Source organism: Zalophus californianus, chromosome 12 (genome assembly GCF_009762305.2).
Source record: "Zalophus californianus isolate mZalCal1 chromosome 12, mZalCal1.pri.v2, whole genome shotgun sequence".
NCBI lineage: Eukaryota > Metazoa > Chordata > Mammalia > Carnivora > Otariidae > Zalophus > Zalophus californianus.
The window spans coordinates 92,355,382-92,381,485 of NC_045606.1; the positions used below are offsets into that span (position 1 = coordinate 92,355,382).

At 42.7% G+C, this 26,104-nt stretch overlaps 1 protein-coding gene across 1 annotated transcript in view; it reads right to left on the reverse strand.

Moving 5' to 3' along the window:
• The window catches only part of KDM7A (lysine demethylase 7A), an 85,199-nt gene extending 61,212 nt beyond the window's left edge, over positions 1-23,987 (reverse strand). The window contains exon 1 of the mRNA XM_027572960.2: positions 23,728-23,987. Coding sequence (XP_027428761.1) covers positions 23,728-23,921 — 194 coding nt within the window. The 5' untranslated portion in view covers positions 23,922-23,987. The remainder of the gene's footprint in view (positions 1-23,727) is intronic.
• Positions 23,988-26,104: the final 2,117 nt, after the last annotated feature.

Here is a 26,104-nt window from a genome sequence, read left to right on the forward strand (position 1 = left end):
GGGAGTCGGCTTGAGGATTCTCTCTCTCCCTCTTCCTCTGCCCCTCCCGGCCCCACAGGCTCTCTCTCAAATAAAATAAATCTTAAAAAAAAAAAAAAAAAGTGAAATGGGGAGCCCTGAGTTGTCCAGAAAAGCTCAAGAGCAAAGACTGGACCATCCTATTTTCAAACCTGTAAGTAAGGGTAATTTAAAACATTATGCCATAAAATTTGCCTTGACTAAGTTTCTCAGGCTGTGTATTTAGAGTCTCTCAAATGGCGTCAGTGTTAACATTCCTTCCATCAGTTATTTATTATTCCATTTGTGCACAATTTAAATTGCACTTCCAGAAACATCACTTTTTGTTTCTGCTGGGCCCTTTCATCTTTTTTAGCACTTCCTCCTCTGATAACCCAGTTTTGCCATGTGTCATGTGGGTTTATCACTGGGCGACAAAGAAGTAGCACAACAACATGCTTTCCTGTCTGTGTATGAACTGAAGAACAGATGTGCACCTGCTATTTACACACAGATTCGCTGACCACATATGGAAGAGCTAGCAGCAAAGACTGTACTTTATGCACAGTTAATATATCACGGTAGCTAAAATTTGAATTATGTTACTGGGAAACTAGTGTTATTTAACTGAACCACAGAAGAAGAAATATGTATTTGGTCTTGATCCCTGGTTCCTGGCCCAGGAGTGCAGAAAACCCTTGTTAATTTCCCAATAAGAGTAATGCCTTTTGTTATTCCTAACAAGCTCCCTTCAATCAAATGGTGCCTGAGTTTATGCTAATGAGATGACTTTTGGTGGGCTCCTAGAGAGCTTCAAGATGGGGACTGGGTGCCAGAGGAACCAACCATGTGATCAGAGGGTTATAACTTTTAGTCCAACTCCCAACCTCCGAGGCTGGGATAAGGACTGGGGATTGAATTAATGACCAATAGCCAATGGCTTAATCAGTCATGCATATGTAATGGAACCTCCATAAAAACCCTAAATGAAGGGGTTTGGAGCCCTTTGGGGTTGGTGAATACATCCACATACCAGAAGAGTGGCACATCCCAAACCCCAACAGGACAGAATCTCCTGCATGTGGGACTCTTCTGGACCTCACCCTAAGTACCTCTTCATCTGGCTATTCATTTGCAACCTTTATAATATCCTTTATAATCAACTGGTAATACTAAATGTTTCCTTGGATTCTGTGAGCCATTATAGCAAATTATCAAACGTGAAAAGGAGGTCATGAGAACCCCCATTAGTAGCCACATCGAACAGAAGTGTAGGTTACCGAGGAACCCACAATTTGTGACTGGTGTCTGAAGTAGGGGGACAGTCTTGTGGGACCAAGCCCTTAAGGACTAAACCTTAAGTGGGTTCTGCACTAACTCCAGATAGTTAGTGTCAGAATTGAATTAAATTATAAGACACCCACTTGGCATCTGCAGACAACCAGGGAATTGCTTAGTGTGGAAAATCTACACATTTGGTGTTAGAAGTGTAAGCAGAGAAACAATTTTCCTTTACATGGTAACTGAAATCTGTGCATATCAGAACCGTGCTAAGTGAGGACTGCCTATACAGCATTCTCCAAAAGAGCATTTCTTAAACTGTCCCACAGGAGTTAAGGTTACTCACAGAATGATTCCAAAGTCAAATAAGACTCCATAAGAAGCAAGACACACCATATCACTAGCCCAGCCATCTGAGTGTCTTCTGGGTAAAATTACCTATGAGCCAGGACTACTCTTATTCACCAGGCAGAGCTTCTGTCCCAGGGTAATAAGAATTCAAAGCTACTCTCCAGCTTCACAAGCACTCTGACTAAAAATTCTAACCTTGCCTGCCAGACCTATTTAAATGGTATCTGCCAAATCCCTTTTGCGTAGCTTGACTCCATTCTTGGTGGGGCTCATCCTATCACAAATGTAACAGAATGACAGAGTGGACAATTTAAGAAGACCTGTTGTCTGATTCCCCACTGAAATCTTAAGTTTCTCTCCAATTATAAAAACACAGAAAATCAGAAGCAGTATGTGAGAGAGAGCAGGAAAGTATAGCAAGGAAGGAGATGAAACACTACCAATAAGTACCTCTGGTCTGGGGCAATTTAGCACACACACATGGCCCCACACATACCAGCAGTCCATACAGCACAGCAAACCAAGGTCCATGACGCTTAGTCATCATAATTAAATAGTGCAATATTCTCTATGACAGCATAATATATCCACCCAAATCCTTCTACAAGTAATCGACATATGAGGAATATCTATCTCCTGAGCAACTTTTCTGAGGACATTCAACCACACTTCACAAAGAGAATCTTCAGTTAGAGGAAAATTTTATTCCAGCAGACCACATCATTCCTCAAAGATGGCAAAGTGGTGGCTAGTTTTTATATGCTGATTAATCTGTGAAAGGTTAATACTTCATTGCAATTGTACCCATGCTAAAGGTTACATATCACTACACAGAATGCTTCTAGCATTTGAAAAAGAAGGAATCTGGGCGCCTGGGTGGCTCAGTCAGTTAAGCGACTGCCTTCGGCTCAGGTCATGATCCTGGAGTCCCGGGATCGAGTCCCACATTGGGCTCCCTGCTCAGCAGGGAGTCTGCTTCTCCCTCTGACCCTCTTCCCTCTCGTGCTCTCATTCTCTCTCTCAAATAAATAAAATCTTTTAAAAAAATGAAAAAGAAGGAATCTGAAAAGAATAAAGAAAGGGAGACATAAATTAAAACAGGAGCAAACAGCTTCAAAGTAAAAACATATCACACATAAACTTCAGGGCAAGACATTTTTTTCCATGTAGCAGAACCAGGAAACTATTCAATGAGGTAAGTAAGCAGCTTCCAGATTCTACTTTGTAGGTCACATTCCCAGTACATCTGCACATAGATACAAGTAAATGAATGCACACTTATTACACAGTCATTAATACACAAATATGAACATCGTGTAAAAAATCTGTTATCTGCTATTTAATAGAGGGAATCTGAACTCTACTTTCAAACCCAGTCTCTCTCATTTATGACCCTTCTTCTCATTAATAATTTTCTACTGCTTTAGGCTGGAGTCTCCAAGAAGCAGATCCTGATACATAAATCTGAGTGCAGATGCTCACATGGCAGGTGATCCCCAGAAACACTAGGAGAGGCGTGTCAAAGTGAGACTGGAAGAAGCCACAATGCGTATGTACCCTAATGAGCATTTACCCCTTTGGGGACATCTGGAAGACTATGTATAAGGGGCCTGGTCTGACCCAAGGGAAGAGGAAGCAAGGTTATTTATCCAGTTTTGCAAAAGACGATGCTATCCTAGGGGCATTAACCTCCCAGCATTTCCTGCCTGCTTCAAATGCAAGGTGCTGAGCTCCTGCAGCTGGAGAAAGTCCTCAGGTCAAGACTAGTGCTTTCACCTAGAAGTCTTTAAGAGATAAAGACAGAGACAGAAATAGAGAGGGAAACAGAGAGCCAAGGGAAATAGGGTGGTGCTCCTAGAGAGCCTGCTACATATGTAAAATTCCAGTCTAGCCAAACTACTATGCATACCCACTTAACCTGTTCATTCTTTGTATACATACATATGTTCATCTTAAAACTCATTGTGAAAAAAAAAATACTCATTGTGCTCTTCACCCTTCTCCATATTATTCCTTTACTGTCTCTGGGATAAACACTGAACATGTATATATAGAAAATACATATAATAAGGTTATCAGAGCTAAATAGGTATAGATTAAATAAATAATACTAACAAGTAATATTAATTAATAAGTAATACTTAATACTTATTTCCTGAACAAAAATTAAAGAAAACTTGTCCAACTTGATGAAGAAACCTGCAATTGATTTGTGCAGGAGGGGAAGAACCATCACTGGTCCTCAGCCACTCTCCAGAGGGAAAAATAATCATTCCTAGCAACATATCATATATCAGTTCCAGAGACATACATAAAATTGATGAATCTTCAAGACAAATTCTGTTCCGCCACTGAGGGCAGTCTCAGCACTGGGCTGAGCTACCATGAATCTCTTATGAGTCTGGGCCATCATGCAGAAGAACGGAACGTGGAGCAGATGGAAAGAGGGCAATCTTTTAGACAAAAGGGATTAAAATATCTTAGCTATCTTAAGCAAAGTTCCACAGAGAAAAGTAGCACTTCAGGAACTATTTTTAAATGAAGAAGAAATCATGGTGATGACTAGGGAATTTCCAGACTTATGCTTAAGAGGAAAGCGCTACACTAAATTACATTTATGTATCTCTCTCTCTCTCTCTCTCTCTGTGTGTGTGTGTGTAGCGAGGGGGACGAAGAGGGAACATAAAGATGGGGGTGTGGACAGGGGGATAGCTCTGAGAATGAGAAAAGAAAACAGAAGAAGCTAGGATTGGGTAGAAAAGATTAGGTCACAGAGACCCCTAGAGGGCAATGTCCAACCCGGGAGGTGAGAGCAGGAAAAAGAAGTATGAGCAGGTGGAGATGCAGACCGTTATACTGGTTTATCAGTTTAGCAGCCATAACATTGTATGGGGTAAAAGACACACTTAACACCATCTTCTTTCCTTCATCAAGGGATAAACTTCGTACTGTAAAACGAACCTAAAACGTCTTCTACGACTCAGCCATTCACTCATTCAAAGCACTATCAGGACACCTGAAATATAATTCTGACAAAACCAAAAAATCAAATGTGCACACTCTCGAAGCTTACATGCTATTGGGGAGAGAGAGAAAAACGAACAAGTAGCCATACAATATACGTCTGGTAACAACAAGTGCCATGGAGGAAAAAGTGTGCCGGGGGTAAGGGATTTTCTATTTTCTACTAGAGTAGTTGGGGAAGGCCCCACTGAGAAGATGACGGTGAGAAAAAAACCCTAGCAGAAGTGCGGGAACAGGCCCTGGGGTAGCTGAGGAAAGATGGTCCAAGCAGAAGGAGAAGCAAGGGCAAACCCGTGCAGGAGCCGGAGAGCAGGCTGGTGCGGCTGCAGCAGGCGAGCCAGGGAGCAGTGCGGGACAAGGCCGCAGGCTCTGCAGGGCCCAGGGAGGCTTTTACACGGGGTGACATGGGGTTCTTGGGAGGGTTTCCAACAGGAGAGTCACCAGACCTAACTTATATTTTAGAAGTGTCACTCTGGTTCCTGTGCTAGTGGAAGAAGGGGGACCAGTTAGAAAGCAACTGCAATAATCTCAATTTATATGAGGGGAGCCATGTGAAGGGGTGAGATTACGAAGGTAAGCCAACAAGATTTTGCTGAAGAATTGAATGCACATTAAAAGAGAAGAGATCAGGATGACGCCAAAGATTCTGCCCTGAACATCTTGAAGGAGCTGCCATTAACAGAGGCAGGGAAGACAGCAGGAGGAGGAGCACGGCTGCCTCAGAAGGGAGTTGTGGCTTCGAGGGCGGACACAGCAGAGGACGGGACGCGCTACTGCTCGTCTGAGGAGAGACTTGAAGTTGGCAGTTACATATTCAAGACTACAGCTCAGGGGAGAAGTCTCTGAAGGAGATAAAAATTTAGGAATCATCCACATACAGATGATAGCTGAAGTCAGGGTATCAGACGAATGCTAGAAAAAGAGAACTACTGAGGGCTAACCCCTGGGGTCCTCCAGTGTTAAAAGACCAGGGAGATAGGAAAGGATTGCAATGATGACTGAGAAGGAGAAGAAGGGAAGCTGGAGAAAAACCAGCATAGGGAGCCCCCAGAAGCCACATAATGGGAAGCTCACTGGTCATTCTGAGACTGCTACTACCGAGTAGTAAAGATCAAAGTCCGATCGAGTTCAGGGAGAATGGGGCCTTAATTAGAAAAAAAGAGATTAAAAAAAGAACAAAAACAGAACTGGAGACAGTAAACACGGACAAATCTTTTGATGAATTTTGCTATAAAGGGAGTAAAGAAATGGGGCTGCAGATGAAGGGAGAATGTCAGTACAAGGATGTTCTCTTCTTTTTTTTTAATGAAAGTTATATACTATTTGAGAAAAAAATGATATGGGGGCAGGGGTGCAATTACTGAAGCCATGTCCTTGAACGGACAAAAGGGGATGGGTTCTAACATACCTAAAGATAATTTCCAATGACTTGGCGGTTTCCTTTTCTTTCTGAGGCTACAATTCCAGAAACTTCATACATCTGAAAATAAATCTCTCCATACGACAGCAAACTTTGGCAAACTGTCTCACATATAAATGGCTGAATGCAAGATGTATAGCACTGACACTTCAAAAACAATGATAAGAACGAAAAGTACTAAAAAAAAATGTCATTTATTTCAAGAATCCATGCATTCTGACAAAATAGATATGCTACCTTTCCTCATTTAAGGATCCCTTCTTTCTACTGGGTGTGTACACATCTTCTAGTTACTTTCCACTGATCTAGCTCCAGGGCTCCCAAGGTGTAGAGTTATGCATACCTGGAGGAAGAAGAGTCAAGCAGGCTTGAAGCCTGCTAGGAAGATGGTACATCTGAGAAGCTGATCTTCAAGTCACCCCATCTTGCTAGAAGTACTGAGGAACATGCTAAGGTTGAGAGGAGTTCCTCACACTTGCTGGGCAGGCAAGGTCACCCCTGAAACCAGGAGGCACCCCAAGAACCCCAGCACCAACATCCCTGTAAGGACAGCTGGACATGATGGGCTCCAGCCCCCAGATGGCACTGTACGGGCAACGGGACACGTTCATGAGAAATGAAGGCCAGGACAGTGTGTCCTGCTGCTGGGCCTCCTGCTGCATAAAGCCGTTCTCATTTGGTTAAGTTCTATCCCTTACTTCCCTTAAAGAAACGTGTATTCTTCCCCTGTGTTTGTTACTACCCTTTCACCAATCACCACCAACCTTCGGATAATCTCTCCTGTACACATTTTATATGATAAAGACTCTTTATCTCAATAAATGTGTCTTTTCTCACAAATATTAAAATATGTAGTGAGCATCGCAAACATGTGATTTAACAGATAACCTCTGTTTAGGCCAAAATTAAATTGAAAAAGCCAAATCCTTTTAAAGTTGTTTTAAAGAAAAATGTTAAATAAACACTGCATTACAGAGATGGGTTAGAAACCATAATGGTGGTCAGGAAACAAAAAATCATTGATGTGGTGGAGAGGAAGAGCTAGAGAGAGTCAGCCATATCCTAACATCACTTGATCTTAAAGTCCTCAGAAGTCTGTGTCACAGTCTTCCTCTGCTCTGTCCAAAGAAACGGAAGAATTTCTCCGAGCACTGGAGCTGGTGAATGATCCGTGCAGCAGGCCTGGGGCCAGGAGTAAGGCTGAAAACCAGCACTCTGCAACTGACAGGAAGTAAGTGAATAAGTTCCTGGGGGAGGGTAACACTCCCGAAGAGATGGCAGCCGCAACAAGGTGATTCCAAGAGAAAGGGGTATACAAAAGACTCTGGGTAATCAATTCTTTATTTTATTTTATTTATTTATTTGAGAGAGTAAGAAAGAGCAGAGCAGGAGGGAGGGACAGAGAGAGAAGCAGACTCCCCGCTGAGCAGGAAGCCTGATGCGGGGCTGATCCCAGGACTCTGGGATCATGACCTGAGCCAAAGGCAGATGCTTAACCGACTGAGCCACCTGGGCACCCATGGATAATCAATTCTAACAAGGGGTTCAAGGAATGAGGACACTGAGAAAAAAATTTCACATCAGGGGATCTGATCTCTCCTACCACAGGCTGGATGCCCACAGAGAGGCAAGAAGAAGAAAATTAAGGAGCAGAGTCCAGCACTGAGTACTTGGCATTTGGATGGTTGGAAAAGCAGGTTTGGGGAAAGAATTTTCTGAATCAAACAATAAAGAACTCTGCTCTTCAGTAACCATGGGATCTGATCCTTTGATAGAAAATAAGGAAGGAAGGAAGGAAGGAAGGAAGGAAGGAAGGAAGGAGAAAAGAAAAGAAAAAAAAAGAAAAGGAAGGAAGGAAGAGAAGGAAAGAAAGAAAGAGAACAAAGAAAAGAATGAAAAAAATGATTCAAGGGACCAGGCACACAGAAAATTAGCTTTAAAAAAGTACTGAAATAGGAAGAATGTAAGAGAGAAATATGACTCAGACCCGTGACAAGTTAAATTAAGTAAGAAGACTCAAATTTGTCTAATCTGCAGATAAAACTATTTATACCCCAAGATTACTTCAAAAAGCAATAAAGTAAAAAGGACTGACCGCATAGATACAGTGTCGTGTGTGTGATAGATGAGGCACAGTGGGAGTTCACAGAGAACAGGAAAACCCCATGACCCCACAAAGTAGGCTCTGGGGGAGAAAGCTCTAATGTGGTCACCACAGAAAGTTTCTGACATCACTGATGGGAACTGGCCAGAAAGCCTCTGCTTCCAGGGTGCCTTGTGTCCCATATTTTGTCACTCAGTAAATCGGTGAGGATGGTAGCCAAACTGATTCATTGTTCTGACTTTAGTTCATGTGTTGTTTCTTTTTAATAGTCTATAGAGCTCCTGAGCAGTGAGAATACTTCCTGGACCTCCAGGCAGATCCCCAGGACCATTTAATTTTCTTTTTTATATATATAAATACTAAAGTATCGGGGCACCTGGGTGGCTCAGATGGTTAAGCGTCTGCCTTCAGCTCGGGTCGTGATCCCGGGGTCCTGGGATCGAGTCCCACATCGGGCTCCCTGCTGGGCAGGGAGCCTGCTTCTCCCTCTGCCTCTCTCTCTCTCAATCTCTCTCTCTGACTCTCATGAATAAATAAATTTAAAAAAAATTTAAAAAAATACTAAGTACCCATAAGACACTATATAAATCAAAAGGACCACCGTGGACATCATTCCAATTTCTTTGTCAAACAGTGACTGCTTATCTAAAAACAGCCTTTGCACATAAAAAACCACCGAATTACCGAATTATCCACGATGGTATCTCCCAGCTTGAACAATGTTGTAATTTACTGCACATGATGTCAGACTGTTATGATTACTAACTGATAAACAGGACTCAATATCAGATGTCTGAAATTCCTGTGTTTTGTGCTCAAGGAAAATTATACCTCTAAATTACAGAAGAAAAGTTCTGCACTTCTTCACAAAACGTTCTGAAAGTGTTTTATTCCCCCTCCCCATAATAAAATACAAATCAGATATGTCATTGTATGTTCCTTAATATTGATTTTTGATGTATTAGAATTAGCTGATGAATGCAACTTACTACCCTGATAAATTAGCATCTTAAATTTGCATAGTTAGTATGGTTAAGCTCACAAACTTATATTACAGTATCAGTGTTCCTTATGTCCCTTTAGAACATAAATTTTAAAATATGACTACAGGGCGCCTGGGTAGCTCCGTGTTAAGCATCTGCCTTCGGCTCAGATCTTGATCCTGGAGTCCCGGGATCAAGTCCCACATCGGGCTGCTGCTCAGCGGGAGTCTGCTTCTCCCTCTGCCCTTCACCCCACTTGTGCTCTCTCTCTCTCAAATAAATAAAATCTTTTTAAAAATAAAATAAGACTACAGATAAAAAAAAATTTTCAAAATGTGTAACACTAGGAATGTACCTTAAGGATACCCAAATGCTTGTCAAGAAGAAAGATAACACACAAAAATATATACACTACAGCACTATTAAGTACTAAGAAAAAAAGAAAGAAAGAGGGAGAAACCAGATGAGTAATCCATCAACAGAGAACCAGGCTAATTATGGTAAATCCACAGAATGGAATTCTATGCAGCCACTAAAAAGAATGAGATCTCTGTATATACTGATACAAAAAACTCTCCTCAAACTCCAGGATATTTTAATTAATGAAAAAGAGTACAGTATAGAATCATGGGTACAGTATATGATCCCTGCCTTCTGGGATGGAAACTCAAAACTGTTCATGGTGTTTACCACTGGAGAAAAGGACTGTAGGAAGGAGACAAAAGATTTTCACTTCTTTTTTTACCTTTCTTTAATGATTGAGTTTCTCACTAGCTCCTTTTTTTGGTTTTGTTGTTTTAAATTACCAGGTATGTGGTCAGAGACATGAACCCTTTTTCTATTCATCTTTTTACTTGTCTATGTTGCTTAAAGCTAATAAATATTATTAAAGCTTTTCTTTAATGAATAACCAACAAAGAATGTGAATTAGCCAATTAATTCCAAAACTAGTGATAAAGGGAAACATTTAATTCTGCCTCTCCTATACAAACTGTACCACTAGGTAACCAAATAAGTAAAGAAAAATCTTCTCTTTAGAGAAGTATTCTAGCTAGTAAATGAAAAAGAATTATGTAATTAAATTATCATCATTTTGGAACCACTCATGAATAAATGAATGGATACTGGCATTTGTCAATGGCAGTAAACATGACAAAAAGAGAAAACAACCAAACATTTTATGCCTCCTGATTAAAGACTATACCACCCACTTATAAAATATTCTTGAGGAAAAAACCTAAATCTGATCAAGTTTCTCTAGATCCAACTACTAATTTATAGGAAAGAGAGGAATATGTTAAAAGCAGCAGAGATGTAATAAGCAAAATTCGGAAAGTGGAAAACTTTGAAGGACAAACAACCACTTTCTACCAAAAATAAATTGCAAAGGAAAAATGAGAAATATGAGGAAAACCTACAGCTCAGGGTCTTCCAACACAACTGACACAGTCCTTCCTCGTAGGGGCTGTGCTGGGCAGGATGTTTAGCAGCACCCCTGCCCTCTACCTACTAGATTCTAGTAGCAACAACCCCCACCCCAAAAATGTTTCTAGACATTGCCAAGCATCTTGTGGGGGAAGACAAAACCCATCCAGTTGAGAACTACTGCTACAGATTAAAAGACTTACAACAAGGCATATGAACTAATCACAATGTGTGGACTGTATTTAGATCTTGATTCAAACATAATATAAAAAGTTATGCCATTTTTGAGACAATTGGAAATCTGAACAATGAATATTTCATGATATTAAGGAATTGGCAATTATTTTTAGTTGTGATAATGGTATTTCTTCTAAAAGAGGCCTTATAGATATACGTGCTGAAATATGCACAAATATAATTATATTGTCACAAATTTGCTTCAAAATAACTAAAGGCGGGGGTGCCTGGCTGGCTCAGTGCAACTCTTGATCTCAGGGTTGTAAGTTCAAGCCCCATGTTGAGTGTAGCAATTTCTTAAAAAATTCAAATCTTAAAAAAAAAAAAAACTAAATGCAAGGGAAGGAGGAGGGTTAACTGAAACAAGACTGCTCATGAACTGATACTCACTGAAGCAGAGTGATGGTTAACATGGGAGTACATTATACTATTCTGTCTACTTTTGTGTGTTTGAAATTTTCTCTTTAAAAAAATTAAAATTAAAGTCAAAACCATCATGGTAGCTAGCAGCACTCAGCTGAATGACAAACCAATCCAGTAACTCAATCTTGATAACATTCAACTGATTTCCACTAACCATCCCATGAATGCTTGTTCATATATACACTCAGAGGCACTCAAGCTAATCCATTTAAAAAAAAAATCCTTTTTATAAGACAAATTAAAAGAAATGAACTCCCAGGATACCTTAAACCCCTGGGGTTCACAAAACACAGATTAGAAAATACTGCGTTAGAGAAATTCCTGGATCATTAATGCTTTAGAGATTCCTATTATATATATTTATATATACATATATATAACTTGCTCAGTGCTTATTTGTTCCTCAATGTCAGTTCTATTTGTCAATTTTTATACTAAAAATAACCAAAAGCAGTGGTATTTTATTTATTTATTTAAGATTTTATTTATTTGAGAGAGAGAACATGAGTCAGGGGGTGCAAGGGAGGGAAGGGGCAGATGGAGAGAGAGAAGCAGACTCCCCCCTGACCCCAACACAGGGCTTGATCCTGGGATCACGACCTGAACTGATGGCAGACACCTAACACTTAACGGACTGAGTCACCCAGGCTCTCCAAGCAGTGGCATTGTAAAATCTAGATCAGAAGGGGCACCTCGGTGGCTCAGTCGTTGGGCGTCCGCCTTCGGCTCCAGTCATGATCCTGGAGCTCCAGGATCGAGCCCCGCATCGGGCTCCCTGCTCCGTGGGAAGCCTGCTTCTCCCTCTCCCACGCCCCCTGCTTGCGTTTCCTCTCTGTCAAATAAATACATAAAATCTTTAAAAAAAACAAATCTAGGGGCTCCTGGGTGTCTCAGTCGGTTAGGTGTCTGCCTTCTGCTCGGGTCATGATCTCGGGGTCCTGCGATCGAGCCCTGCGTCAGGCTTCCCTGCTCGGCAGGGATCCCACTTCTCCCTCTCCCTCTGCCTGCTGCTCCCCCTACTTGTGCTCTTTCTCTTTGTCAAATAAATAAATAAAATCTTTAAAAATAAATAAATAATAAATAAATAAAAGAAAAATTTTTAAAAATCTAGATACAGAATAACATTTTTAAACTTAGGTACAAAGCATCACCAGAATACAACTTAAGTATCCAATAGTGAAGCATGTAGTGAAAAATATTTTTACATGAGGCTGTCTTCACAGCAGCTAATGATCAAGTACACTTAAAAATATGTTATACGTATATTAACAAATGTAAGGGGGAGAAGCATATGGCTCTCTTCATAGGTGCTGAAGAAGTCTTTTGACAAATTCAACATCCATTCATGATAAAAACACTAAAAAATTTAAAAGAGACTTTCTTAATATGATTAATTATGCCTAAAGCTAGTACCCAATTTAAGAAGAAAATAGAGGCATTTCTACGAAAATCAAGAACAAAGAAAGATATCCACAATCTCCACCACTATTTAACACTGCAAGGGATATAAGCCTGTGCAATTAGGTAAGAAAATTCATTTAGAGGCAGAATAGGTAAAGAAGCAGAAAAACTCTCTATTTGCATATGATAGGAACCTCTAGTGAACTGATGATACAACGAACTCTAACAGTTCTTTCGGTAAATTAGAAGGAAATAAAAAGTAACATTCAAAAGTCAAATCTTGGGGCACCTGGGTGGCTCAGAGTTGGTTAAGCATCTGCCTTTGACTCAGGTCATGATCCCAGAGTCCTGGGATCCAGGCCCAGGACGGGCTCCCTGCTCAGCCGAGAGTCTGCTTCTCCCTCTCCCTCTGCCCCTCCCCCTGCTCATGTTCTCTCTCTCTCTCTCTCTCAAATAAATAAATCTTTAAAAAAAAGTCAAATCTTCATATATGCAACCAATAACCAATGAGCAAGCAAATGGTAGAGAAAAGCTCATTTATAATAGTAACAAAGAAAACAATATATAGAAATAATTTAACATATGTGCAAAATCTATAGAAAAAAATTTAAACATATCTGAAAGTCACATAAGTAGACTTAAATAAAGAGACATCCCTGTTCCTGGACAGAAGAATCAACATCACAAAAAAATCAATTCTCCCTAAGTTAACTTAGAAATTCAATGTAATACCAATAAAATACCAAGAAGCTTTTTTAAAAAGTTATTTTAATTCCAGTGAGTTAACATACAGTGTTGTATTTGTTTCGGGTGTACAATGTAGTAATTCAACGCTTCCACACATCACCATGTGCTCACCGGGACAAGTGCCCTTCTTAATCACAATCACCTATTTCATCCATCCCACCAACCCCCTCCCCTCTGGTAACCATCAGATTGTTCTCTGTAATTAAGAATCTGTTTCTTGCTTTGAAACATCAACAAGCTTTAAAAAAAAAAAAAGATTTTAATTTATTTACTTATTTGAGAGTGTGTGTGCAAGCATGAGAGTGGGGGGAGGGGCAGAGGGTAACGGAGAGGAAGAGAATCTCAAGCCGACTCCATGTTGAGCTCAGAGCTGCTCCCAGGGCTCAATCCCACAACCCTGAGATCATGACCTGAGCCAAAACCAAGAGTCCAACGCTCAATCAACGGAGCCACCCAGGCACCCCAAAATATCAACAAGCTTTTAATGAAATTAGACAAGTTGCTACTAAAGTTCACATGGAAAAATAAACCTGCAAGAATAGCCAGAAAACACTGTAAATAACTAACTACAAGGTTGGGACTAGTCTTACCAGACTTAAAAACATACAATAAAAGCCTCCATAATTAAAAGTGTGGTAGTGGTACAAGAGTAGATAAACAGATCAGTGGAAAAGAACAGAAAGTGCAGAAACTGATCCAAGTATATAGAGAATTTCAGCATATGACAAAGGTAGCATGTCAAATTACTGGAGCAAAGATGAGCTTTTTTATTTTTTTTTTTTAAGATTTATTTATTTAGGGACGCCTGGGTGGCTCAGTCAGTTAGGCGGCTGCCTTCGGCTCAGGTCATGATCCCAGGGTCCTGGGACTGAGCCCCACATGGGGTTCCCTGCTCAGCGGGGAGCCTGCTTCTCCTGCATACTTGCTCTCTCTGTCAAATAAATAAATAAAATCCTAAAAAAAAAAAAAAGAGAAGATTTATTTATTTATTTATTTGAGTAAGAGAGAGAGAGCAGGCACACATGAGCAGGGGGAGGGCAAGAGGAAGAGAGAGAATCCCAAACAGACTTTGCCCTGAGCGTGGAGCTGGAGGCCAGGCTCAACCCTAGGACCCTGAGATCATGACCTGAGCCAAAACCAAGAGTTGGATGCTTAACCGACTGAACCACCCAGGTGCCCCTAAATATAAGCTTTTTAATAAAGACCTTGGAAAATTTATTTATTTATTTAAAGATTTTATTTATTTGACAGAGAGAAACAGCGAGAGAGGGAACACAAGCAGGGGGGAGGGTGGGGAGAAGCAGGGAGCCTGACGTGGGACTTGATCCCAGGACGCTGGCATCATGACCTGAGCCGAAGGCAGACAGACACTTCACAGACTGAGCCACCCAGGTGCCCCAGGAAAATTTATTTAGAAGAAAATAAAATTACATCCCTATTTTTTACCATATACAAGAATAAATTCCAAATGGATTAGGGATCTAAATGTAAAAAAAAAAAACAGAACCATACAAGTTCTAAAAGAAAACAGAGGTAAAAGTCCTCTTTAACCTTGGGGTAGAGAAATAAAGCTTGCTAATCATGACTCAAACCCAGAGCCAATAAAAAATTGATAAATAAGACTACATAAATATTTTTTTAACTTGCATGGCAAAAAAAAAAAAAAAAAATCACCACAGACAAAATGAAAAAAACAACTACAAACTTGGAGAGTATTTACATATGTCACAAAGGCCTAATAGCCCTAATGTAAAGAGCTCCAACAGAGTCGCGGCGCCTGGGTGGCTCAGTCGTTAAGCGTCTGCCTTCGGCTCAGGTCGTGGTCCCAGGGTCCTGGGATCGAGTCCCGCATCAGGCTCCCCGCATCAGGCTCCCCGCTCAGTGGGGAGTCTGCTTCTCCCTCTCCCACTCCCCCCGCTTGGGTTCCCTCTCTCGCTGTCTCTCTCTCTCTCTCTGTCAAAATAAATAAATAAAGATAATTTTCAAAAAGAAAATGGCTTTCAAATATATGAACTGTTGTTCAAACTCATTTGTAATTAGAGAAATGCAGATTAAAACACAGATACCATTTTTCACCTATTGGATTGGCAGAGATTAAAAAATACGAAAACATAGTCTGATAACCAGAATGTGGGGAATGATGCACGTTCATACCCTGTTGGTCAGAATGCAAGCTGGTCCCACCATTCTAGAGGGAAATCCTAACAAAACATAGGCACTTACCTTTCGACCAAGTAATCCTGCTTCTAGTAATATAACCTGAATATGCCTCCAACAATATGAAAATACATACACCGTTATACATTTTTTGTAACTAGCTGTAATTGCAAGATATTATAAACAACCGAAATGCCTATACACAAGAGAGTGACTAAAACAGGGAACACCCACATGAAGGAGTACCATAGAGCTATTACAAAGAATAAGAGCTCTGTGGACTGACACAGAATGGTTCCCAGTATATATTATTAAGCGGGGGAAAAGCAGAGTATTTATCATAAGCTACCCCTTTGTGTAAAGGAAGTAGATATAAGAAAATACACATTCATCTGCCCATTTGTGGGAAAAGAAACAAAAACTCCACAGCAGATAAATCAGAGGTGGGTGGGAAAGGGATGGAAAGGCACTGGAGAGATGAAGGGGTATGACACTTCTGAGTATACCTTTTCCTATAACTCAAACTTTTAGAACCCTGGTATTATTTTACAAAATATAAACCAATAATTAAAACCAACCAGGATGTGGGAGAAATAAAAAACGTAACACAAACAGTAACAAACCCAACTGTATTACAAATAAATGACATAATACGCTAAACTGGGGGAGAAAACAGAACTGAAGCTAAGTGTGAAAAACAGGGGCTGAGTAGATGTTATAGATAACTGGAAATTATAGGCTAGATATTATAGATATATATTAGATATATGTAAGGCCAAAGATATTATAAAGCTAAGAACAAAAAAACCGATAAACAAATACTGTAATTTAGTCAATAAATTTATTACAAGGGTATGGGTTAGCAATTCTAGAACTACTTTATGTAAACACAAAGAAGGAACAAAACATAACTATATTGTGGATAAAGAGAGCTGGATTTCTCAGTGCTGGACAAAAAAGTTACAAGTAAGGAAAGGGGAAAGGCTAAAATGAACCCGTTGGTATTGGGTTAGAATCAAAGTTATCACTTATTGAATGGAGCACTGGGTGTTATACACAAACAATGAATCATGGAACACTACCTCAAAAACTAATGATGTAATGTATGGTGATTAACACAATAAATTAAAAAAAAAAAGAATCAAAGTTATCATTATAAAAACTCATAGTTTGTTTTTTTTTTTTAAGATTTTATTTGACAGAGAGAGACACAGCAAGAGAGGGAACACAAGCAGGGGGAGTGGGAGAGGGAGAAGCAGGCTTCCCAGCTGAGCAGGGAGCCCAATGCGGGGCTCGATCCCAGGACCCTGGGACCATGACCTGAGCCGAAGGCAGATGCTTAATGACCGAGCCACCCAGGCGACCCGAAAACTCATAGGTTTTAAAACATACCCATAGACAGAACAGAAACAAAGATGTGTGTGCATAGTAAATTTCCTAGCTCTGTCCCCTGAGAAGGCCTACGGCAATGGACACCCTAATGCCAGGCCTTGGTTTCTAAAAACCATTCTTCAATAAAAGAACCAGAGCTCTCAGAAACACATACTAAAATCATCCAGGTTACCAGTAAATCACACTGTAATTCATGGGAAAAATCAGTGTTCATATTAACGGAAAAGTAAGTAAATGAGCACTATATTATTACAATGTCACTTCCAAAAAGAATCAAACTTGGTAGCAGCTGCAAGATCAATACTGTCCAACCGTTCAAAAGCTGTGCACATTATCGTGGAGTCTGAATTGCTCAAACCAACCAAAGTTTGCTTTATAATCAAATTCCTCTACACCTGTTCCATTATTCTTGAGCCCCCACTTCAGATCATCAAATATAAAGGCATTCTTCCCCTTGGATATTCAGTAAATTCAATTTCATACCTAAGAACACAGGATATGAGAGCATACCAAGCAGAAACCTGCCCCAAAGTTAGAGTTTAAAAAAAAAAAAAAAGCTTGATGAGAGAACTATATGTCACTGCCTCCAAGCAGCTTGAGATGAGACTCCCACATCAAAACAGATTTTGTTCAAACAGCAAGATCGAATACATATATTCACTTTTATAAGTGAAACACATGAAAAGAATGCTCATATATTTTCTTATGATTAACTGTCATTAAAAAAAGATATTGAGAAGTTCTCTGTTTGTTCTCTTATAGGAAGGTATATGTTCACCTAGTAAGTTTACGTCATAACACTAAAAGCAATTTCATCATTACAGGAAAATGTATATAAAATCAATTTTAAAAATAATTTTTATCCCTAATTTAAAAAATAAAAATACACTCCAACAAGAAATCCATTATAACAAAGATGAAAACAGAGTTAAATTATAAAACTTCTCAAATATTTTATAAACTGTTACCAAAGCAGTTATGATCATTTTTAACATGTTCACACTAAAGACAATAATTTAAAAAGAACAGAAACAAAGGCACAATGGCTCTAGATGTATCTCTCTAGAACCCTGTGGTATCTGTTCGACCTATGCCCCCTCACACCTCAGGATAAAGACAGACAAGGAGGGAGAAACTCAGTACCATCTACTTACTGGTCAAGAGAGTGAGCTCAGGAGTCAACCCACCTGAATTCAGATCAGTTAGCTTTATGCCCTTTTAGCTTTGTGACCCTGGGCGAGTTACCGACCTCTCTAACCCTCAGATCCCACCGTAAAATAAGAATAATAATAGCACTTATCCAGCAAGGTTAAGAAACAGAAGTTGAGAAATAGATGAGCTAATTAATACATCTAACACAATCAAAACAGAGCCTCACACGTGGTAGAAAGCATTCAATAAGCGTTTGCGTGAATTCCCGGACTCAGAGTGAGGACCTGAGAAATTGCTATCCAAAAGCACTACTCTAGATAAAAATTTTCTCTTCTCATAAAAAAGCTCTTCACTCATTCAAGCTTCAGGAATAAAAATTAGTATGACATTTGAAAAATTATCAAAACTGACTCCAACTTTTAAAATCATCTCTCACCTGGATGACTGCAATAGCCTTCTTCCTGGTCAGCCTGTCATCTCTGCCTCCCTCCAGTCTATTCTCCAAGTAGCAGCCAGAGTGAACCTTGTAAAGGTTAAGTCAAATTCTTTACTCTTCTACTCAAAACAGACCATTTGCTCTGAGTAAAACCCAGAATATCTTGTGTTCAAATGTCTCCTTCTCAAGGCCTTCCATAATCTCGCCATATAAAAGTGGCCTTATACTATCCCCAGGCCTTTCTTTTCTCCTAACTCAATTTCCTTTTCTTCTGTCATGTATACTTATCTATCTTCCCCCCACTAGAATAGAAGTTACAAGAGAGCAAGGACTGTTTTGTTCACTGCTATATTCCTAGCACCAAGAACAGCGCCACGCACATTGCAACTCTGGGCTGCAGCCAAGATCATACTTAACAATAAAACACAAGAGGCAATCCCATTAAAGACAGGGACAAGAAACAAAATCACAAAATACCACATGTCAGCTACCCAACTGGTAAATTATTAATTTTTTAAACTTTGAAGTACACTTCAGCCATTACAATACTTTTTAAAAATCTCCAGTGCACATCCATCTCTGAAATTTTACATCTGTGTACATAATGTAACCACCACCCAAGATCAAGATATAAAACATTTCCTGAACTTCAGAAGCTCCTGTGACTGGGGCTCCTCTCGGTAAATACCCCCAGCAGAGGTAAGCACCAGTCTGACTTCTGGCACCCAATTAAGGCCTGTACTTGAACTTCATATAAATAGACTCAAATAGTATTCACTGTCGTGCCTGGCTTCTTTTATTCAACCTTGTATGTTTTTTTTTTAAAGGTTTTATTTATTTGAGAGAGAGAGAGAGAGAGAGCAAGAGAGGGAATACAAGCAGGGGGAGTGGGAGAGGGAGAAGCAGACTCCCTGCCAGCAGGGAGCTGCCCATGTTGCTGCATGTATCTATCAGTCACGCATTCTTTTTTTAATGAATATACCACAATTTATCCAATCTACTGCTGGTAACATTTAGGTTGTTCCGGTTTGGGGATGATATGAATAGAACTGCTGTGAAGAATCTTGGGTATGTCTTTTGGTGGAAATATTCATTATCTGCAGACTGGCCAAGTGTTTGATTGGTTTTTGGGGGTAGAGTTTAATAATAACTTAGACTGGGGATGATGCAGGGAACTAGAAGTGGGCACTGCTGGTGAGAGTATCAAGTAGAATGACCTTTCTGGAGGACAATTTGGCAATAGGCACCAGAAGCTTGAAAATATCTGTGCCCTGAGACCAATAATTCTACTTCAAGGAAATTTCTTATTGAGTACCTACAAGTGCCAGATCTTCTAAGTGTTTTACATGTATTAATTCATGTGATTTATTCTAAGGAAATACTAGAGATGCTCACAATGGTTTAGAAGGATGTCAACCATCCATCATTAGGAATTATAAGAAGTAATGGTAAAGAAGGTAAAAAACTAACAAAAGGTGAATGATTTTTATACTGTATTGTACTTCTGTGAAATTAAGCATATGCAGCCAATGAAAATGTTTTCAAAGAACATTAAAGACACAGGAAAAAGTATAGGTTAATGAAGTTAGGTTAACAGTGGAATGCACAAAATGAATTCCAGTTTTTTTAAATATATGCATATACCTTCAATGTTAAAATAGTGGTAATACCTGGAAGACATGGGTACTTTCATATTCTTAATACTTTTCTGTACTTCCCATTTTTTCTATATTAATTTTGTCAAAGAGAATATGTGACTAAAAAGACTAGTAAACAAAGGTTTTTACATTCAAATGAGGAGACAGAAGACATTATAACACAATTTAATTTGGGCAGTGATACAGTTTTGTAGAGGATGATATTAAGAGTACTAAGGAAAGACCTCTAGCCTAGAGATTAGGGGGTGGGGTATTATCAGGAAAGATCTCCATTGTCTTACTTCCACCAAGGGCCCAGAGAGGAACTCCACGTCTAGGTTGGAAGGGACATTCCCAGGAAAATCCTGTTAATTCCTCAGCTCACTGTCCTTAGGATATCAATTACACATTGTACCTTGGCAAGTGTTCTTCTCCCCTCCCACTTAGAAAAAAGCCTTAGGCAGACTGAGGAATGGAATTCCTGAACACCAAAGATGCAGTACTTCAACAGCCTCAAACCTGGAGGAAGCTGGTCCCATTCACTCTGCTGGCTGGCTAAAACACATCAAGGAAGAGCCCCTCCTTCCCTGTCAGGCTAAATGAGGGCAAAAACTTTTCAGATTTCCAGATGTCAGAAACTCCAGAGAGACTAAACTCAAATTTATACCAAAATTCACTGACTCAAGTTTAAAAAATTCTTCTACTTGAAGTAATAAAATCATCAAGAAATTATCATGGTAATGTTAATTCTCTGTAACAGCCTCCTATTTCCCCCTCCCTCCTCTGCAGATGGACCACCCTGGAAACCAAAGGAAAGTGTAGCATTGAGATTAAAACTATACCTTAGTACTTTAGGGACCAATTCTCACTTAAGCAAATGATATTTGTTTAATAATTAATACATGAGGAACATTTTGATGTGTTCAATTTGTTAAGCAATCATTCCCTTCATGGTACAATAAACACTATTTTCTCTAACGTTACCCAGATTACTCATACTTCATTAAGAAAATTGCTAAGAAGGGGCGCCTGGGTGGCTCAGTTGGTTAAGCGACTGCCTTAGGCTCGGATCATGATCCTGGAGTCACGGGATGGAGTCCAGCATCCAGCTCCCTGCTCAGCGGGGAGTCTGCTTCTCCCTCTGACCCTCTCTTCCCTCTCATGCTCTCTATCTCTCATTCTCTCTCTCTCAAATAAATAAATAAAATAAAATAAAGAAAACTGCTAAGAAAATAACTGCTAAAAAGATAACTGCTTTTGCATGACAGGGCATTATTACTAAATTTTCTAACTTTTGACATCTGAACCACATTAAATTCTCAAGGACTGCTGGTCAAAAAAACACATATTTCAGAGTCACTTGCACAGATATGAAGTCACATAAATTTTTGTGATAAAGTAGAGCAGACTTGCTTTGGCCTCACTCTCCTTCAAACACGCCCTCTTTATTTGCCCTTCAAACTTCTGTTTTCAAATTTATACTTAAACGCATTACAAAATTTTCCATAAATTACCTGTGGTTTTTCATGGTTATAGTGTTAAATTAGCTAAGTTAAGGTAAATAAAATTCTAGTCTAAAATTTATGAACGCATCTACAATGCACAAAAGAAAAAGTTTCTTATCCAGCTAAAACAGTTCCTTGAAAAAAGTAAGTATTTACATAATCACCAGGGATTCTGGTTTTATTCTACATGTAACCTAGATTTTTGGATAATCTACTCTGGTTGCCTAGGGTATATTATGGGAACAGAGGATATAGAAATAGAACTGGCAAGATTTGGTATGTTCAAATTTCAGTTTTACATGTAATCAAAATACAGAAAAAAGCTATTTCGAGTAATAAAAAAGAACTTTAATTTATTCTTAATTACGTGTGGCAAAGTTCTAATAATATTCCCCAAGCATAGACCAGACTGTGAACCATTACCCATATACAAAATTAGGACGCTGTCTCTCTTTTACAGTGGCAATTTTAGGGTTTTCTTTTTCGCTGTTGTCGCTGTCAGAATTGTGCAAGCTGATTAAATAAAACTACTTGAAGATTAAGTAAAACTAAATGTACCTAGCACTGAACGCTGAAAAGAACGCTGTAACGTAAGTGGCCAGTAGAGGGAGACTAAGACATCTGGCCTGGTCGTGTAGTGTTTCTGTAAAATTGGGGAGGGGGGAGCGGAGGCTGTATTTAAATGTCCTGCTGTCAATCAAAGGACACTTCCTACAATCACAGTCACCATATCTGCTATTAACCGTGAGCGTACTCTCGTCAAGATACAACACCAAACGGTGCTCGTGTAACCTGCTTCACCTAAAGGTGACCGCAGGCTTTGCCACAACACCCAAATAAGGACTTTGGGAGCCCAACCCCAACTAGTTTCTTTGTTTAAATGCCTGCGAATCCCTCCCACGCCGGAGTCAAGAGGCTGTGGCGCCGCCCTTTATTAGCCTCACACTTTGATTACAAAACACACGAGTCGACGGCTTGGCGGCGGAGGCGGCCCGAGCTCTCACAAACGTCAAACCCGAAACGCAGGCGGCTGCGGAGGCAGAGGGCGACGCTCGCCGCCCCCGCCTCCCGACCCAAAGTGCCCACTGGCCGGCCAAAGTTCGCCCGCACCAGGGCCCCGGCTGCGAGCCCCGCGGCCGTGCGGGTGTCGCCGGACCCTCGGGCGACGGGAAATTTCACTCTTTGTAAAGTTTGAGCTGCGGTGCGGGGGCGACGCGGGGGGTTTGAGACCTGAGGCTGTCCCCCCGGGCCCCGCTGCCCACGCCACCCACTCCACCCCCGCCAGGACAGGGTGTGCTAGGGTGGTTGGCTGGGGGGGCACGGTCCGAGCCGACCTGCCGGCCTGCCCGGGACCCCCGGCCCCAAACTTCCGACTGGCATCTTTTAAGTCCCCGAGAGTGCCTCATCTGTTGCTCTGTTTACTCCTCGCAGCCCCGCCGGGCTGGCGCTGCCGACGCCCCCGTCCCAGTGCCCCGCGGCCGAGGAAGTTTGATAAAGACCGGGGAAGGGGGCGCGACGGGGACCGCGGGGGGGAGGGGAGGAGGGCAATTTCTGGAGACCCGGAGCTGGGGCGAGCCGGTCGCCGCCCGGAAGGAAGGCGCTGCGGCCGGCCGGGCAGGGCGGCCGGCCGGGCGGCGACTCCGGGCTGGAGCCCCGGGCGGGCGGGGCGGCGGCCGGGCTGCGGGCGCGGCGAGGGGCGGCGGGCCCGGCCGGCGCTCCGCCCGCCGCCTCCGCCGGCGCCTGCCCCGGCCGCGTCCCCTCGCCCCGGTCTCCCCCTGCCAACTTCTCGGCCGGCCCCCTTTGTTCCCGTTTGTTGTGGCGACTCTTCTCCCGGCCGGGCGATCCCACCAGCCCCCCTCTGCCCGCCCGGCGCCCGGCGAGCCCGGGGCCCCGCGCGCCCCGCTGCCCGGGCCGGGGGCTCGGCGCCGGGGCCCCTCAGCGCCTGGCGCGGCGCGGCGGCCGGGCGGAGGGGGGCGCGGGCGGCCGGCGCGGCGGCGGCGGCGGTTGGCCCGTGGCCGCCGGCGGCGGTGGCGGGGCTGGAGGGGATTTATTTACCTGCCGTGGAACCAGTCCTTGCAGATATCGCACTCGATCATGAAGCGGTTCACGTCGTACGGCTGCCGGCACACACAGTACACCGGCGGGGGCGGCGGGGGCGCCGAGGCCCGGCCTGGAGCCGCCACCGACACGGCTGCCGCGGCGGCTCCAGCTGCTGCTCCCGCGGCCACCGCCGCCGCCGCTCCGGCCATCTTTAAAAAACACACACACGCTCGCTCGCTGCTCCGCTCGCCGACTGGAGCGAGCGCAGCCGCCAGCCAGCGCCGCCTCCTGCAGCAGCCGGAGCAGCAGCCGCTGCGGCGGCGGCGGCGGCGGCGGCGGCGGCGGCGCCTCAATGCGCGCGCGCGAGGTCGCGGCCGGGGCCGGGGGGCGGGCGGCGGCGCGCACACGACGCGCGAGGCTCCTGCCCGGCTCCTTCCGGCGCTCCGCGCGGGGCCGTGCGTCTCGCGCACGTCGTCCCGCCGCCGGCGCGCGCGCCTCGCTCCCCTCGCGTCGGCCGGGCGGAGGGACCGGCTGAAGGGCACGCGGGGCGGGGGAGGCGGAGGGAGGCAGAGGCTCCCTGAGGACACGCGCGGCGGCGCAGGGAACGCGGCCCCAGGAGGAGGACGGCGGGAGCGTGCGAAGAGCCGACTTCAGCGTTTCTGAGTGAAAGCTGAGGCCGGGGAAGTTCCTGCGCAGTGAAGAGCGGCACACGCTGCGTCTGTGCCCTGAGAGGGGAAACGGAGAAGTTAGATCCCTGCGAGGGCCACCTCCCGACGAGGGGAGACTCCTTAGACAATTAGCAGCCGCCCCGCGACCTCCGTGGGCCGGAGCCGAGGGTTAACAGCACGCCGAGCCGGCTGCGCCCTGCCGAGGTGCAGGAGTGTTCTGGGGAGTCACTGAGACTTCGGAAAACGTCCCACCTCAATTGCCACCGACTGGCTAGGAGACTTAGTGTTGATGGAGCCGCTGATCGGTGAAGGAGGTGGTTCCCAAGAGGAATTCATTAACGTCTGCGAGCCGAGAAGGACCAGAGTGAAGTGTGGCTGGTGGAGAAAGGACTGGAGAGGTCCCTGGCGTGTCATAAATAACACGACTTAGATGCGAATGCTTTCGAGTCCCAAGTTTGGAAGATAGGGACAAAATTCTAAATGGCAGTGACACCTCGGAAAAGGAATACTACAGAAACCGGATAATACGGTAGTTGGCGCATAATAGGCCATTAATAAATATTTTTGAATGAAGGGTAAGATTGATAAGAATAAAAACAGCTAACAAATACTGAGTAGAGAAAGAATGCCTTGGAATCATAACTACGCGAGTTGGAAGGCATGTTAAGGATTATTGAATGAGATGTTTGTAGCTGAATTGCGCAGGCATTTCTAACATCGGGGAAAGCCGTACAGCTCCCATCTCACGCAGCCCCAGGCAGAGAATTGCTGATCCAACCTTTTTTTTATAATTGAGGAAAGCGAGTAACTTGCCTGAAGACTCAGATCTAAGCTGGAGCTAAACTTTCAGTTTGATTATGCACCCAATCCTTTTTCTACCTGGCACATATTTTGCAGGAAGAAACACCTGGAAATCAGAGTAGACCACGAAGTGAATACGTTTGAAACATATTTCTACTGGAGAAAAAGGAAAAGTTACTGTAATATTGGCATATGTTTAGAGGCATCATAGATTGGTGGAGTGGAAAGAGCCCACCGTTCAGACCTTCCTTTTTATAAGCTGTACAACTTGGGCAAGTCACTCCATTTCTCTTGAACTAGATCCTTGGAGAGCTGCTCAATGATAATAGCTTCCTTAACTCCCTCACAGAAGTCTTGTAACAAGCAAAAGAGATAACGTATTTTTAAAAGTACGTTGTAGAGACGGGGCACCTGGGTGGCTCAGTCGTTAAGCATCTGCCTTCAGCTCAGGTCGTGATCCCAGAGTCCTGGGATCGAGCCCCGTATCAGGCTCCCTGCTCGCCAGGAAGCCTGCTTCTCCCTCTCCCACTCCTCCTGCTTGTGTTCCCTCTCTTGCTGTCTCTCTCTGTCAAATAAATAAAATCTTAAAAAAAAAAAATACATTGTAGAGGATGTGTGTAGGGGGACAGCACAGCAGTGTGTAAGGGAAGGGGAGGCAGCCAAAGCTGTCATGTTGGACTTGGGGTGAGAAGGGCATCCACACAGGTAAGTGGCCTGGTATAGAGTGCTCTCCTCACCTTGCTGGAGGGACCATCTGGCCTTGGGAAGTCAGCATGGGGAGGTGAAAAGGGCAGCCAAGCAGAGGAGGGGGCAGTATCAGTGTGAGAGATCGGTTATGTACAAGGGTATTGATCCAATAAGTAAGGGAAATGGGAATCAAATTTCTTACTGTTGAAAAAGAGAGTTACAATGGAAAAAAAACT